At 42.6% G+C, this 17728-nt stretch overlaps 2 protein-coding genes and 1 pseudogene across 2 annotated transcripts; 2 read left to right on the top strand and 1 right to left on the bottom strand.

Annotated features, from left to right (window-relative positions):
• Positions 1 to 2247: 2247 nt before the first annotated feature.
• LOC128060736 (RNA polymerase II subunit A C-terminal domain phosphatase SSU72-like) lies at positions 2248 to 2835 on the bottom strand. The gene has a single exon (XM_052653115.1). The coding sequence runs from the start codon at positions 2830 to 2832 to the stop codon at positions 2248 to 2250; it is 585 nt and encodes a 194-aa protein (XP_052509075.1). The 5' UTR covers positions 2833 to 2835.
• A 6024-nt stretch (positions 2836 to 8859) lies between these two features.
• Positions 8860 to 9444, top strand: LOC128060696 (RNA polymerase II subunit A C-terminal domain phosphatase SSU72-like). The gene has a single exon (XM_052653077.1). It carries the CDS (start codon positions 8860 to 8862, stop codon positions 9442 to 9444), a length of 585 nt encoding a protein of 194 aa, XP_052509037.1.
• Positions 9445 to 14055: 4611 nt separating this feature from the next.
• Positions 14056 to 14636, top strand: LOC128060744 (RNA polymerase II subunit A C-terminal domain phosphatase SSU72-like; annotated as a pseudogene).
• The last annotated feature ends 3092 nt before the right edge of the window (positions 14637 to 17728 follow it).

Genomic DNA, 17728 nt, shown 5'->3' with positions numbered 1-17728 from the left:
GTTGAAGCTGAAGCTCCAATACTTTGGCCACTTGATCTGAAGAGCTGACTCATTGGCAAAGACTCTGATGCTGGGGAGAATGGACGACAGGAGGAGAAGGGGACGACAGAGGATGAGATGGTTGGATGGCATCACCGACACAATGGACATGATTTAAGCAAACTCCAGGAAATAGTGAAGGATAGGGAAGCCTGCAATGGTGTGGTCCATGGGCCGCAAAGTGTTGGACATGACTTAGCGATTGAATAACAACAGCAATCTTAAATTCCAGTCTATTTTAATAACTCTGCATTCCCCCCCACTCCCCGCCACACACATATTCATTTACTATTTGACATCATATGTTACATCTTTTTGTTTTATTTATTCCCTAACAAGTTATTTGGATATACAAAATTTCACTTCTCTAGTGTTTTATTTTCCTTGGTTGCACTGGGTCTTAGTTGCTGCTCATGGACTTTCCCTAGTTGTGGAGAGCAGGGGCTACTCTTCATTTTAGTATTAGGACTTCTCATTGCTGTGGCTTCTCTTGCTATAGAGCATGCGCTCTAGGGCATGGTGGCTCCAGTAGTTAGTGGCTCACAGGTTTAATTGCCCTGCAACATGAGGTATTTTCCCAGACCAAGGATCCACTCTCTGTCCCTGCATTGGTGGGCAGATTCACAACCACTGGACCAGCAGGGAAGTCTCTCCTTTTCTTTTTGTAACCTTCTTGTTAGCTTTTTTGTTTGTTTATTTTAAATATAAATTTATTTATTTTAATTGCAGGCTAATTACTTTACAATATTGTATTGGTTTTGCCGTACATCAACATGAATCCGCCATGGGTGTACCTGTTAGCTTTATAAATTGTTGATATACTACCTTACCTTTGTATTTGATGTCCCATTGAGATTTTTCCTTTTGTAATTTTCACATTTCTAATTGCAATATTTTCTTTTCTACTTAAGGAAGTCCTTTTAATTTTTATTATAAAGCTGGTTTGCTGGAGCTGAACCTCTTTAGTATTTGCTTGTTTGTAAAACTCTTTATCTCATCTTCAAATCTGAAAATAGCCTTCCAGGTACAGTATTTTGTTTTTTTCGATTCATTACTTTGAATATTCTTATGCCACACTCTCTTCTGACCTGCAAAGGTTCTGCTGAAGAGTCACTTGATGGTGTCATGGGAGTTCCCTTGTATGTAGCTATGAATAGCTGTCTTTATCTTGCTGCTTTTAAGACTCTCTCTTTATCTTTAATTTTTTCCATTTTAATTAAAGTGTGTGTGGATGTGGACATCTTTGGGTGCATCTTGTTTGGGACTCTGTGCTTCAGGGACGTGGATGTTTGTTTCCTTCCCTAGGTTAGGAAAATTTTCAGCTATTATATCTTCAGATAAGTTATTTCCCATCATTATCTCTCTCCTGATTCTGAGACTCCTATAATGCAAAAGTGTACTTGAGATTGTCCTAGAGGTCACTTAAAACTTCATTTTAGTTAATGCTTTTTTAAATTTCATCTTAAGTGCTTTCCATTGCTGTGTCTTCCAGTTCACCAATTACTTCCTTTTTTCAGTTCAGTTCAGTCGGTCAGTCGTGTCCAACCATTTGCAACCCCATGAACTGCAGCACACCAGGCCTCCCTGTCTATCACCAACTTTCGAGTCCACCCAAACCCATGTCCATCAGGTGGTGAGCTATGGATCTTCCTATTCCATCATCTTGGCCACGAAAAACAGTACAAATTTAATTCGAGTCTGTTTAAATAACAAAGAAATGTTTTTGTGTAATGTGTTTTTAAAATAATTAACATGTAAATCTTTAAATTGTGCTGTTTGAAAACAGAATTGATATTTATTAATATCCATATAGAAACAGAAATATTTGGAGTAGTAATACTAACAATTGATTTATTAGAAATAAGTATGTGAGCACATCTGATCAAGGGACGTATAGAGAAAAATAGTGGAAAACGAAGACTTAAAGAGACCTACAGACATGATCCACATATGTGGGATAGAGAGATGTTGTTGCAAAGGCAACTCGAAATCTGATCTCCCTAGGGTGATAGCTGCCCCTGAGGCTTTCAGGCAAATGCATAAAAGCTCACTTCCTGGCACCCATCACTCTGAGAACACTGTTGTGAATTAACTCTTCCTTTAGCAGAAATGGCTCTGAAGAAGCCTCCCTCAGAAAATACCCAGCAGATCAAGAGTCCAGGCATGAGTTCTTACCGCCAAGGAGCTGAAACCAGCCAAGATGCTTCCTCAGTAGAAGCAGACCGTGTGCAGAAAGCTCCTTCCTGTTTTCTCCTTGGCCGCCTGGAGCAGTTCGGCCAGACGACTTTGCGTGTCGTCTGCCTGCTGGAGACCCTGGCAGAGCTCACAGATGATCGAGGCTCCAAGGCTGGCTGCCTCCAGGGTGTCGTCTATGTCCACGTTGACGACCGGCACAGGCTGCCAGGTCTCCTGGTCCCTGGCGCACAGGTCGGCCACCACCCGGTTATAGGCCCTCTGCCCACAGGTGAAGATGACGTCAAAGGGATCTGGGCACTCTTGAAACCTTTCTGGGCCAGGCTTGATTCTCTCATTTCTTCTCAGGATGCGTAAGACTCCATTCCTTTGGTAGTGCTTTCGGTCTTTAGAGGAGAGGTCGCTGTGCATCTTCTTATAGGGCGTGGAGAAGTCGTAGAGCACAGGTGGCTTGCGTGGCCCTCCTGGGAGCCTCACGTGGGATCCGACTCCAAAAGACCTGACATGGAACCCATTCTTCCTGAGGACGCGGTGGGCTTCCATGCTCCTGTTGACATTGCTCATGCAGACCACGGCCACCCTGAGCGGGGAGGAGGGCATGGCGGCAGCCTCTTGGGACTCCAGCTGGACAGGAGGGCTTCAGGGTCCGAGGGGGACTCTGAAGGCCAGGGAGATGACCGGCTGTGTCCACTTTTCTAGTGAGGATTTGAATCAGAGAAGAGAGAAGGCCTTCACATGGAGGCATGGGCCCAAGGTGGGCGGAGACCTCTTGATTGGATATTGGCTTAACTCTTGAGTGATTGGATGTAGACAGTGGACCCAATGGGGTGACCAGAACAACCTGGTGATCCAACTCGACTGCCAGGAGGTGCCCATCCAGCTACCTTGCCACCCCAGAGTCCTTTTCCAGGTACAATTAACCCTGTACATGCCTGTGTGTATGAGGCTAAGATTGCCAAGTCGCTTCAGTCCTGTTCAACTCTGTGTGACCCCATGGACAGCAGCCCACCTGGCTCCTCTGTCCACGGGATTCTCCAGGGAAGAATACTGAAGTGAAGCTAAGTTTGTTAATTCAATTATCTGCACGTCTAGTCTCTTACCTGGTCTGGCTCCCTGGTGGGAGTGTTTTGTAGTCTCCACTTCATCCTCTGGGCCACATTTAGAAGATTCTACTATACATATAAGACAATGTGTCCAGGCTACTTCCAAGCTTGTCATCATTCTCTCTACTGATTGGAGAACATGCATGTGAAAAGTGTGTTTGAAGTTTTCAAAGTTATAATTAATTCATTATATGTATAATTGCAAAATAGTTGTTTCATATTTATTTCCTCCAATTGATAATCTAGAATTATAATTTTGTTACATTATCTGAGAAGCACATAATTTTGCCCATAAATAATAGCATGATTCACCAGTGTACAAGCAATTGTTTGGAAAACATCCCTCCTATTAATATTGCCAGAGTTTAAAAACACGCACATCCTCCATTTGATTTTCTTGATTTCATGATGTTTCTCCAGGGACTGGAGCCACCTCCATGGCTTCCCCATGCTTTCAAGTACAGCTCTCTCTGAACAGTCTATACTGAAATATAGTAGTTTTAAATTCCGTTTCTTTTGTCAGTTTGCAGAGGTGACCTACCAAGGTTATAGATTAAAAATTATGAACTGTACACCAAACAGAAAGGAGACACAGTCTTGTCTCTTCAAAATCATTCAGAAGAAGCATCCATTTAGAAACTCACAGATTTTATGGCTCTGTGCCTCTGTCAATTGTAGTGATTGTCACATTGAAGGAATCCTACCTCAGTGAACATATTTGATCTTCTCCAAATATGAGTCCCAAAGCCAGGACATTAACATTGACCCAGAATGTGGGGTAAGGTAACTTTGGATCCCAGGCCACCAAATTGGGAAATCTGGGAGTGGAGCCCAGAGATCTGGGATGTACAAAGTTCTTCAGATAATTGGAATGTACAGCAAGGTTTGAGAGCAACTGACTTAAAGCAGGAGTTTCTGAGCCTTGATCGATTCTTGGAAGCCATGAGAATTTGTTCAAAACGGGGCATCAAGAATACAAGGGAAGCAGGACATTCAAAAGAGAAAAATCTTGTCAAAGAAACACCAGGCATAAATGAAAAGGTAGTCAGAAGCTACATACAGCATGAAATTTTATTAGAGTAGTGACCCAAACCTGAAGGGGTCTAACAAACATTGTACAGCAAGATCTTGGGCTCTAAGTGAAATAGAACAGGACGCTATGGTCTTTCCCAACTATGTCCTCTGCCTGCTTTTGTCTGTGAAAAAAATTAGCTAAAGGATAAGCTTAATCAGTGAAGTGAGAGAATGCAGAAATAAAGGAGAGCAGTCCATCTAACAAGACTAAATAATAATAGTTTAATAATTAAGTATCAAACATCTACTTCTGCTTCATTGACTACAGTACAGTAAAGCCTTTGACTGTGTGGATCACAACAAACTCTGGAAAATTCTTCAGGAGATGGGAATATCAGACACCATTACTGCCTCCAGAGAAACCTGTATGCAGGTCAAGAAGCAACAGTTAGAACCAGACGTGGGACAGCGGACTGGTTCCAAATTGGGAAAGGAGTATGTCAAGACTGTATATTGTCACCCTGCTTACTTAGCTTCTATGAAGAGTACATCATGCGAAATGCCAACCTGGATGAAACACAAGCTGGAATCAAGATTGCATTGAGAAATATCAATAACCTCAGATAGGCTGATGACACCATCCTTATGGCAGAAAGCAAAGAGGAATTGAAGAGCCTCTTGATGAAGGTGAAAGAGGAGAGTGAGAAAGCTGGCTTACTATTCAGCATTCCAAAAACTATGATTATGGCATCTGGTTCCATCACTCCATGGCAAACAGATGGGGAAACAATGGAAACAGTGAGAGCCTTTATTTTCTTGGTCTCCAAAATCACTGCAGATGGTGACTGCAGCCATGAAATTAAAAGATGCTTGCTCCTTGGGAAAAAAAATTGAAAAACTTAGACAGCATATCAAAAAAGCAGAGACATTACTTTGCCAACAAAGGTCCATCTACTCAAAGCTATGGTTTTTCCAGTAGTCATGTATGGATGTGAGACTTGGACCATAAAGATGGCTGAGTGCTGAAGAATTGATTCTTTTTAACTGTGGTGTTGGAGAAGACTCTTGAGAGTCCCTTGGACTGCAAGGAGATACAACCAGCCAATTCTGAAGGAAATAAGTCCTGGATATTCATTGGAAGGAGTGATGCTAAAGATGAAACTCCAATTCTTTGGCCTTCTGATGCAAAGAACTGAATCATTTGAAAAGATCCTGATGCTGGGAAAGATTGAAGGTGGGAGGAGACGGGGACGACAGAGGATTGAGATGGTTGGATGGCATCACCAAGTCAATGGACATGATTTTGAGTAAGCTCTGGGAGTTGGTGATGGACAAGGAAGTCCTGCACAAGGTGTGTTGCACACCATGGGGTTGCAAAAAGTCGGATATGACTGTGTTACTGAACTAAACTGAACTGATATAAATTCCAGGGAGAAAAGCATTCTTTCCTCAAGAGAATTTGTTCATGCTTAACATTCATTGTTTTGAGTATTATGCTCCTCTGAAAGTGCATCCTCACTATTGGGAAATGATTTATTCTTGGTTGTGATCAGCAGTAACACCAAGACCTGTGTATCTTAAAGGAGAAAGTAAAGGAGAGGGAGTTGGCATGGTTGAATTAGGTTATTTGCTGTGTCACCAAGTAGATGACTTTCTCTACACATTGTAGGCATATTGGAGTGAAGGGTGGACCTGGAGATATACCAGCTAGTACAGTAATTCCTGAGGTAAAGAGTGGACCCAGGAGTAGGGTTGTGGCTCTGGACAGGTGGAGTAGATGTGGAATCAAGAGAGATGTTGAAGTGAAATAAGAGGACTTGCTGAAGAGGAGAGAGGGTAGTAATTTAGAAACACTCAATTTTCTTTCACCACAGGTGATTATGTTTATATATCTGCATGTGGCAGTGCTGGTGGTAGGAACATGAGGGTTTCTTTCCTGGTAGATTCCTTGGGCTTTATCATTAGTCTTTCTGCTGCTGGTGGGTACTCAGTGTCAGGATTGGTAACTGGAGGGGATAATCTGTAGAGGCTATCATTTCATGTGATGGGAACACCAAATTGAGCTAGGTTTTTAGGTAGTGTTGAATGTTCTTTGGAGAAGGCAGTGGCAACCCACTCCAGTACTCTTGCCTGGAAAACCCCATGGGCAGAGGAGCCTGGTAGGCTGCAGTCCATGGGGTCGTGAAGAGTCGGACATGACTGAGTGACTTCACTTTCACTTTTCACTTTCCTGCATTGGAGAAGGAAATGGCAACCCACTCCAGTGTTCTTGCCTGGAGAGTCCCAGGGACAGAGGAGCCTGGTGTGCTGCTGTCTCTGGGGTTGCACAGAGTCAGACACGACTGAAGTGACTTAGCAGCAGCAGCGGCAGGATGTTCTTCTGAAGATAGAAATGTGTTATCCAGCTGATATTATTTTCACCAGAATACCCATTTTGAGGAAAATGTAATATGTTTCTGAGTTCCTCTTTGTTCAGACAGGCAGGGCAAATGTGACAGAGGATTAAAATGCTGCAGGTACTTAGATGGAGAGATTATAGTGATGAATTACAAAATATAAAGTGCATAAAATAGTTAACTAATAAGGACTTACTCTAGCACAAGGAACTCTCTGAAAGTCTCTAATGACCTATATGGGAAAAGAATCCTAAAAACGTATATATATATATATATATATATATATATATATATATATGTATAACTGATTTAGTTTGTCAGTAGAAGCTAATACAACATTGTATTCTTTTGTAGTGTAAAATAAATTAAAAATAGAATTTATTTACTTAAAAATATAAAATGTACTTGAATAAATTAAAAAGAATGGTACTGAATTAAAAAGGTTTTGGAACATCGTTTAAGAGTCCTGTCTGTTGTTTAGTCGCTAAGTTGTTTGTTACTCTTTTGCAACCCTGTGTACTGCTGTTGGCCAGGTTCCTCTCTCCATGGGATTTCCCAGGCAAGAATACTGGAGTGGGTTGCCATTCCTTCTCCAGGGAATCTTCCCAATCCAGGTGTCGAACCCACATTTCCTGCATTGGCAGGTGGATATTTTACTGCTGAGCCACCACGGAAGCCCTATAGGTTATAAAAATATAAAAAAGATTGGCATACATCAACATGAATAAATTTAAATTAAAAAAAGATTGGAAAGTTAGAACTTTAATGGTGGCGAATTTATTGTTTATATTTTGATCTAGTGGCATATTTCTTAATGGAACTGTAGAAGTTGATGTCTATTGTAGAGTTAGAAAAAAGCAATTGAGGGACTTCTCTGGTTGTCCAGTGGTTGGGACTTCACCTCCTAATGTAAGGGGTACAGGTTTCAGCCCTGCCTAAGGAGCTAAGATCCCACATCCCTCAAAGCCAAAAAGCCAAAAAAAAAAAAAAAAAGAAGCAATATTGAAACAAGTTCAGTAGACTTAAAAAAAATGTTCCACATCAAAAAAATCTTAGGAAAACATCAAACCCTGAACATTGTGGACACTGAGTGGGAAATGTGTTGGTTGCTGGAGTTGCTAAGAATGAAAATAGTACCTGAGTAAAACCTGATGCAAAAAACTGACTCATTTGAAAAGACCCTGATTCTGGGAAAGATTGAGGGCAGGGGGAGAAGGGGATAACAGAGGGTGAGATGGTTGGATGGCAACACCAACTCAATGGACGTGAGTTTGAGTGAACTCCGGGAGTTGGTGATGGACAGGGAGGCCTGGTATACTGTGATTCATGGGGTCACAAAGAGTTGGACACGACTGAGCAACTGAACTGAACTGAGCTGAACTTGTGAAAAACTATCAGTAGAAATGTTTCCAGAGGTTGATTTGACTCTGGTGAATAATCTTATAAATTTAGGAGCAGAAATATGGATATCCTCCTACAACTTAACACAGTTACACTTCCGAAGTTATCAACAATATGAGAAAAAGATATAGAATAGCCATAGTGATGTTTTGTGTCATTAAATTAGGTATAGGCTTGAAAATTTCAAGTCTGTGAGTAGCGTATTGACTTTGCCTAAGTACAAAACTAGCACTATATGCATAAGCAATGAAGGGGTTAACTGGAGATTGCAGTTGGGGGTAGGCTGTTGGGGGTAGGCACAAGTTTGAGGTAGAAGTTGGGTGATTTAATCACTGGATTGTTCTGGTGATTGGATTCCGTTCTCTGTTCAGCATACACTATCCAAACCCAATCACTCAAGCTAAAAGGTGGCCTGAGGGGGCTCTTGAGTTTCTGTGGATATGTTCCTTATGGATATGTGTACATATGTAAGCATAATTCAATAAACTTTATACCAGAAAAAGAAAACAAAACTCCAGTCACTCAAGATTTAACCCAATCACCAATGAAGAGATCTCCACTCATCTGGGGCTAGTGCCTCCCTATAAAAACGTTCTGTTTTTTGACATGAATACTCTGGAAGAGCTGGGCCCAGGCCATCCTCTCCCAAGTTTCAGAGTCCCCTCAGCCTCTGAATTCCACTTATCTGCTTGGAGTGCCAGGTGGCCCCCGCCATGTCCTTGTCCTCCCTCAAGGTGGCTGTGGTCTGCATGAGCAACATGAACAGGAGCATGGAGGCCCACAGCATTCTCAGGAAGAAAGGTTTCAGTGTCAGGTCTTTTGGAGCTGGATCCCGAGTCAGGCTCCCAGGAACTGCGTGCAACCTCCCTGTGGTTTATGATTTCTCCACCACGTATGAGCAGATGCGCAAGGACCTTGTGCGCATAGACCGAGAACGCTATACCAGCAACGGCATCTTGCACATCTTGGGAAGAAACGAGAGAATCAAGCCTCGCCCGGAAAGATTTCAAGAGTGCAGAGATCACTTTGATGTCATCTTCACCTGCGAGGAGAGCGTCTATGACCGGGTGATAGAAGAGCTGTGGGTCCGGGAGCAGGAGACCTGCCAGCCTGTGCACGTGATCAACGTGGACATGGACGACAACACGGAGGATGCCACGCTTGGGTCTCTGATCATCTGTGAGCTCTGCGAACGCCTCCAGCAGGCAGAAGACATGGAAGGCAGTCTGGCTGAGCTGCTCCTGGCAGTGGAGAGGAAAACAGGAAGGAGCTTTCTGCACACGGTCTGCTTCTACTGAAGAAGAGAGCAAGCCATGGCCGACTCTCAGACTCCTTCCTTTACTTTGGTCACATTATATGGCACCAATTTGTGCGCTAGTCTTCAAGGTTGGTTTAAAGTATTTCCTAACTCCTTTAGAAACATACTCCTCCCCTCTGATTTTGATTAGAGTTTTCTAACTGTAAGTGGGTTCTGGATTCTCACTGCTCAAAAGCCAATAAAGAGGCAAGTTTAGTGGAAAGGAAAGTTTATTTTGCATCCTGGCAATCAGGTGGAGAGGGCAGGGGAGTGGTAGTTCAGGGAGGACAGACTCCTCTCCAAAGACTGACTCTGCCCCTCTGACAATCAGTGGGCAAGCATTTTTATAGACAGAGGGAGGGGGCTACATGCAGAAACAGCTATGATAGTCATCTTGATATTGGTCATGAGCTGATTTGATCTGTGTCATCTTGATTTTTTAAGTCCAGTTAATCTTCAGTTCTATGGTTGGTTTGTTCCTCTTTCCTTACGAGCAATTTCAAAATTGTGGAAGCTTATATCATGGACAGGGCCAGTCTGGTGGCTCAGTGGTAAAGAATCTGCCTGCAATGCAAGAGACACAGGTTCATTCCCTGGGTCAGGCAGATACCCTGGAGAAAGAAATGGCAACCCATTCCAGTACTCTTGCCTGAAAAATCTCATGGACAGAGAAGCCTGGCAGCTACTGTCCACAAAGTCGCAAAAGAGTCTTAGTGACTTAGCGACTAAACAACAAAAACAGCAAATGTCATGGCAAATGCATAGTCATTGTGTAGTTAACCCACAGGGCAGGTGTTTCAGTATCTACAAGATAGCTCACAGGCTATGTCTCAAAATATTATCTACAGCACTTAAGGGAGAACTAAAGATACTTAACTATCCTTAGTGACTAAACTATTATTTAGTTTTGTTAGACTGTTTTCCTTTGTTTCTGCCTTTTCTCACTTCTGTGAATAAGCTTATTCTTTTTCTTTATTTTTGAATGTGCTGGGTCTTCCATGCTCTGTGTGGATTTTCTTCATTGCAGTGTGCAGGTTTCTCTTGGTTTGAGGCACCAGCTCTAGGTGGGCAGGCTTCAGTAGTTGCAGTGGGCCAGCTTAGTAGTTGTGGCCAATGGGTTATATTGTCCTGTGGCATGTTGAATCTTCCTGGACCAGGGATCAAACCTGTGCCCGCTGCACAGGCAGAGAGACTCTTAACCACTGAACTACCAGGGAAGTTCCCAAGGTTATTTTTTAACTAAAGTTGTTTTCACAAAGGCTGACTGAGGACCTGGTGGGGAAGGCCCATAAGGCCCTGATCCATTTCCATTCGCTCTATTCAGTTCACACCCAAGATCTAGTTCTTCACGACTTATAGGATCCCTTCAAGTCTGGGTCACTGACTGTAATAACATTTCACGCTATATTTAAGTTGTGACTACTTTTCCATTTATGCCTGGTGTTTGTAAGACTTTTCTCTTACAAATGTTCTGCTTCCCTTGTGTTCTTGAAGCCATTCTTTGTACAAATTCCCAGGGACTTCCAAGTTCCAGTCAAGGCTCAGAAACTCCTGCTTTGAGGCAGTTGCTCTCAAGTCATGGTGTACATCACAATCATCTGAAGGGCTTTGTACATGACAGACCTCTGGTCTCCACTCTGAGTTTCTGATTTGGTGGTCTGGGATCCAAAGTTGCCTTTCTCAGACATTCCAGGTTGATGTTAATCCCCTGGGTCTGAGATTCACACTTTGAGAAGACCAAGTGTGTTTTCTAAGGTAGGACTATGAATATGACAATCACTCTAACTGTTGGAGGCACAGGGACATAAAATCTGTGATGTACTAAGTGACTGTTTCTCTTGCACCATTTTGAAGGAACAGGACTATCCTTATTTTGTCTTGTTCATAAGTTTTAGATCAGTATCCTTTGCTCTGTTAATTCTGCAAACTAACAAAGGAATGGAACTAAAAATGACTATATTTTAGTATAGAATGGTCAGACAACTGTCTACTTGAAGACATGAGAAAGTTAGTGGTGGCTGCTCCTGTCCCTGGAGAATCATCATGAATTCAAGAAAATCAAATGGAGGGTAGGTGGTATTCTTGGAACTCCTGAAATATTATCTGCAGGGATGTTTTCCAGGAGTTCCCTTTTTACACAGGTGAATAATTTTATTACTTTATGGGCAAAACTATGTGTATCTTCCTGTGATTTAACACAATTACAATTCTAAAGCAATAATTGTAGGAAAAAAAATATGGAACAATTCTTGTAACTGAATGAAGTGTAAGCTTGGAGATTTCAGACATGTTCTTCATATGCATGTTCTCAGGTCACTAGAAGGGCTGATGACAAGCTTGGGAATAGTCTGGGCATTTTGCCTAATATCATAAGTTCAGTTCAGTTCAGTCACTCAGTCATGTCTAACTCTTTGCAATCCCATGGACTGCAGCACCCCAGGCCTCCCTGTCCATTACCAACTCCTGGAGTTTACTCAAACTCATGTCCATTGAGTTGGTGATGCCATCCAACCATCTCAACCTCTGTCATCCCCTTCTCCACCCACCTTCAATCTTTCCCAGCATCAGGGTCTTCTCCAATGGGTCAGTTCTTCGCATCAGGTGGTCAAAATATTGGAGTTTCAGCTTCAGCCTCAGTCCTTCCAATGAATATTCAGGACTGATTTCCTTTAGGATGGACTGGTTGGATCTCCTTGCTGTCCAAGGGATTCTCAAGAGTCTTCTCCAATACTACAGTTCAAAAGCATCAATTCTTTGGTGCTCAGCTTTCTTTATAGTCCCACTCTCACATCCATACATGAATACTGGATAAACCATAGCTTTGACTAGACCTTTGTTGGCAAAGTAACGTCTATATTTTTAAATATGCTGTCTAGATTGGTAATAACTTTTCTTACAAGGAGCAAGTGTCTTAATTTCATGCTGCAGTGATTTTGGAGCCCCCCAAAATAAAGTATTCACTGTTTCCATTGTTTCCCCATCTGTTTGCCATGAAGTGATGGGACCAGATCCTCTGATCTTAGTTTTTTGAATGTTGAGCTTTAAGCCAACTTTTTCACTCTCCTCTTTCACTTTCATCAAGAGGCTCTTAGTTCTTCGCTTTCTGCCAGAAGCATGGTGTCACCTGCATATCTGAGGTTATTGATACTTCTCCGAGCAATCTTGATTCCAGCTTGTGCTTCATCCAGTCCAGCATTTCTCATGATGTACTCTGCATATAAGTTAAATAAACAGGGTGACCATATACAGCCTTGATGTACTCCTTTCCTTATTTGGAACCAGATTATTGTTCCATGTCCAGTTCTAACTGTTGCTTCCTGACCTGCATATAGGTTTCTCAGGAGGCAGGTCAGGTGGTCTGGTATTCCCTTCTCTTTCAGAATTTTCCACAGTTTTTTTGTGATCTACACAGTCAAAGGCTTTGGCATAGTCAATAAAGCAGAAGTAGATGTTTTCCTGGAACTCTCTTGCTTTTTCCATGATCCAATGGATGTTGGCAATCTGATCTCTGGTTCCTCTGCCTTTTCTAAATCCAGCTTGAACATCTGCAAGTTCACAGTTCATGTATTGCTGAAGCCTGGCTTGGAGAATTTTGAGCATTACTTTGCTAGTGTGTGAAATGAGTGCAATTGTGCGGTAGTTTGAGCATTGTTTGGCATTGCCTTTCTTTGGGATTCGAATGAAAACTGACCTTTTCCTGTCCTGTGGCCACTGCTGTGTTTTCCAAATTTGCTGGCATAGTGAGTGTAGCACATTCACAGCATCATCTTTTAGGATTTGAAATAGCGCAACTGAAATTCCATCACCTCCACTAGCTCTGTTTGTAGTGATGCTTCCTAAGGCCCACATTCCAGGATGACTTCACATTCCAGGATGTCTGGCTCTAGGTGAGTGATCACACCATTGTGATTATCTGGGTCATGAAGATCTTTATTTGTATAGCTCTTCTGTGTATTCTTGCCACCTCTTCTGAATATCTTCTGCTTCTGTTAGGTCCATACCGTTTCTGTCCTTTATTGTGCCCATCTTTGCACGAAATGTTCCTTTGGTATCTCTAATTTTCTTGAAGAGATCTCTAGTCTTTCTCATTCTATTGTTTTCCTCTATTTCTTTGCATTGATCACTGAGGAAGGCTTTCTTATCTCTCCTTGCTATTCTTTGGAACTCTGCACTCAAATGGGTATATCTTTCCTTTTCTCCTTTGCCTTTTGCTTCTCTTCTTCTCACAGCTATTTGTAAGGCCTCCTCAGACAGCCATTTTGCCTTTTTTCATTTCTATCATAAGTGGAGATTTCAAAACAGCCACAGGGTAGTGACACCTTTGCCCAGAATTAGTTGTTAAAGATAATTTAATACCAGATTGTTCAGATGACTGAATCTAGTTCTCTAGTCCAAATCCACTATCCAAACCCAATCATTCAAGAGTTAACACACTCATAAATCAAGAGTTCTCTACCCATTTCAGAGTGATGACTGCATATAAACCTGGTCTCTGTTCTTTGACACTATACTAGTTACAAGAGCTGGACCCAGGTGCTCATCTCCCTGGTTTCAGAGTTCCCTTGGACCCTGAAGCCCACCCATGCAGCTGGAGTCTCAAATGGCCACCATCATGCCCTCCTCCCCAGTCAGCACCGCTATGGTCTATATGAGCAACATGAACAGAAGCATGAAAGCCCACAATATCCTCAAGAAGAAAGGATTCAATGTCAGGTCTTTTGGAGTGGGATCCTGTATGACTCTCCCAGGACTGGCACCCTCCCTGTAGTCTATGATTTCTCCACCACATATGAATAGATGCGCCAAGACCTTCTCCTCAAAGACCAGGTATGCTATAGCAGCAGTGGGGTGTTTCACACACTGGGGACAAATGAGATAATTAAGCCTTGTCCAGAATGATTTCAAGAGTGCACAGATCCCTTTGATGTCATCTTCACCTGTGCTGAGAGAGTGTATAAAATGGTGGTGAAAGATCTGTATGCTAGAGAACAGAAGACCTGGCAGCCTGTGCATGTGATCAACTTGGATATAAAGGACACACTGAAGGCAGCCAGCCTTGGTGCTTCGATCATCTGTGAGCTCTGCCAGGGTCTCCAGCAGGCTGATGACATGCAAAGCAGTCTGGCTGAGCTGCTCCAGGCAGCAAAGCAGAAAACAGGAAGGAGCTTTCTGCATACAGTCTGCTTCTACTGAAGATCTTAGGTGGCTTTTAGCTCCCTTGTCAGTAAGAATTTTAGTATAGACTTTTGGGCTAGTGGATATTTTCTCTGAGAAGGGTCTTCAAAGTTTTTTTATATTAAAAACTGTCTATATGATTTTTTTTTTTTTCCAGGTGCATCCCACTCAGGCAAGAAGTGGAGGATAAAAAGGTTTCATGGCAAACAGAACACAAACTGTAAGTAGGCATCAAAGTCCTTTCAATTTGAGTTTGAATAGTGTGGAGACTTACCTTCAAAGGAATAATTCAGCGTTCACACATCTCTGCAAAGAAGTCAACCTCAATGACTCCATTATAATGATCAACAAACCAAGGCTCATAATGGGTTGCTGGACAAGTGAAGTGTTGAAGGATATTTCAGAAGATGAAAAACAATGTCTATTTTATCCATTTATAGTGATAACAATCCTTTTACTTTTCTGGCATGTGTATAAATGTGAATTTTTTTTTTTTTTTTTTTTTTTAGTGAACTAGGTTTGTATTGAATGTTTGAACTTCAAAATATTTTTATTTTTAGATCAGATGTCCTTTCCTAATGCAAACTTTAATAGAAACTCAGGGTGCATAATGAATTGTATTTATTACTAAAATTCTGGCATGATTTGTTCAGTCAAATAGCTCATTAAATGCAATAAAATGAAATAAACCTTCAAATTTAAAGAAAAGTGTCATCTCATTCGTGGTAAGGAATGCATATTACAAAGTGAAAGTGAAAGTTGCTAGGTCGTGTCTGGCTCTTTGCTACCCTATGGAAGTTGGCTTGTCAGGCTCCTCTGTCCATGGAATTCCCCAGGCTAGAATACTGGAGTAGGCTGCCATTTCCTCCTCCAGGGGATCTTACAGACCCAGGGATCGAACATGGGTTTCCTGCATTGCAGGCAGATTCTTTACTGTCTGAGCCACCAGGGAAACCTATTACAAAGTGAGTGCCTTGGTTTCTTATTGTTGAATACAAATTACTTCCATGGAGAAAAGCATTTTTCCCTAATGAGAACTTTCTTCATGCTAAAAATATTCATTTGTTGAGTACTGTGCTTCTGTAAAAAGTAGTTCCTTACTACTGTGCAATGAAATATTCTTGGTTCTGATGAACAATGGCACCAAGTCCTGGGTGACTTTGCTGTTGTTGTTGTTCAGTCGCTGAATCATGTCCAACCCTTTGTGACTCCAGGGACTGCAACACACCGGGCCTCCCTGTCCCTCACCATCTCCCAGAGTTTGCCCAAGTTCATGTTCATTGAATTGGTGATGCCATCCAACCATCTCATCCTCTGTCACCCTCTTCCCCTTCTACTGAGGGAAAAATGTCAAAATATCTAATGTGGAGCTGGGGTTTCAAATAAAATAAGAGAAAGAATGGGACTGAAAATAATTTTTGGAGAAAAAAATTGTGAACATTTTCAAACTCATTAAAAAGTATTTACAGATCCGAAGATTCAGCCAACCTCAAGGAGCATAAAAACAAGAAGCTATGCCTAGGCCCATGAATATTGATCTAAAAAGCAAGACTGAGGGGGGCGGTCCTAAGATGGTGGAGGAATAGGATGGGGAGACCACTTTCTCCCCCACAAATTCATCAAAAGAACATTTAAACCCTGAGTAAATTCCACAAAACAAATTCTGAATGCCAGCAGAGGACATCAGGCACCCAGAAAAGCAGCCCATTGTCTTCGAAAGGAGGTAGGAAAAAGTATAAAAGACAAAAAAAGAGACAAAAGAGGTAGGGACGAAGCTCCATCCCAGGAAGGGAGTCTTAAAAAGAGAGAAGTTTCCAATCACCAGGAAACACTCTCACTGCCGAGTCTGTGGTGAGCCTTGGAAGCACAGAGGGCAGCATAACAGGGAGGAAAAATAAATAAATAATTAAACCCCACAGATTACAAGCCCAACAATACAACCTCAGGGGAGAAGCAGCGCAGATGCCTCCACCTGCCACTAGCAAGTGGGGGCTGGGCAGGGAGGCGCGGGCTACATTGCTTAGAGTAAGGACCGGGCCTGAATTCTCCGAGGGCAATCTGAGTGAACTAGCTTGGGCTAGCAAACCAGACTGTGGGATAGCTACCACGCGAAAACCCTAACCTAAGACACCACCAGGCCTGCTCACAGAACAAAGGACTGAACAGAACTAGCCGGCTGCAGACCATCCCCCTCTGGTGACAGGCAGCCAGAGCTGGAAGGGGGCAATCACAGCCCCAGAGAGACATTATCTACTAAACTGCAAGCAGGCTTCTTTGCTAACTAAGACCTCTTGGGGTTCTGGACGGCCAACATTCACTTGAGTGTGCCGGTTGTACACTCAGAAAACCTAGCAGCAGGGATGGGTGAGGCGATAAGTCGCAGTGACCACATTCGCCAAACACCTCACCACCTGAGCTCCTCAGACCCGGGAAGGGCACAAAACAGGCCAACTGAGTCTGTGCCTCTGAGAACTACCCGAGTGCATGAACCTGAGCTGCTTAGACCTGGGAGGTGCATGCAGCCCAGGGCGGGCCTTGGACGGTTCCCAGCAGAGCAACCTAGAGCCTGAGCAGTGTGGGCAGGGAGGGCACACGCTCCGTAAGCGGGGGTAGGCCCAGTGTGGCTGAGACACTGTGAGCACACGCCAGTGTTATTTGTTTGTAGGGTCCCTCCCTCCCCACAGCATGACTGAACAAGTGAGCCTAAAAAAAGTGTCCACCACCGCCCGCCTTGTGTCAGGGTGGAAATCAGACACTGAAGAGACCAGCAAACAGAAGAAGCTAAAACAGGGGGAACCGCCTTAAAAGTGACAGGTGCAATAGATTAAAACCCTGTAGTAAGTACTGACTACATAGGAAGGGGCCTATAGATCTTGAGAAATATAAGCTGGACCAAGGAACTATCTGAAAATGAACTGATCCCACACTGCCCACAACACCAGAGAAAGTCCTAGATATATTTTTACTATTTTTATGATCATTCTTTAAAAACAATTTTTTTTAAATGTTAAGTCCTCTATTACTCCTTTAATTTTCATTTTTATCACCTAGTTTGCAAAAAAAAAAAGACCCTATTTTTTAAAGCAAATTTCATATATACATATTATATT

Source organism: Budorcas taxicolor, chromosome 15 (assembly GCF_023091745.1).
Source record: "Budorcas taxicolor isolate Tak-1 chromosome 15, Takin1.1, whole genome shotgun sequence".
In the NCBI taxonomy this organism is placed as follows: Eukaryota; Metazoa; Chordata; class Mammalia; order Artiodactyla; family Bovidae; genus Budorcas; species Budorcas taxicolor.
The sequence above is the reverse complement of the archived record's forward strand: the minus strand, read 5'-3'. Positions and strand labels throughout refer to the sequence as shown.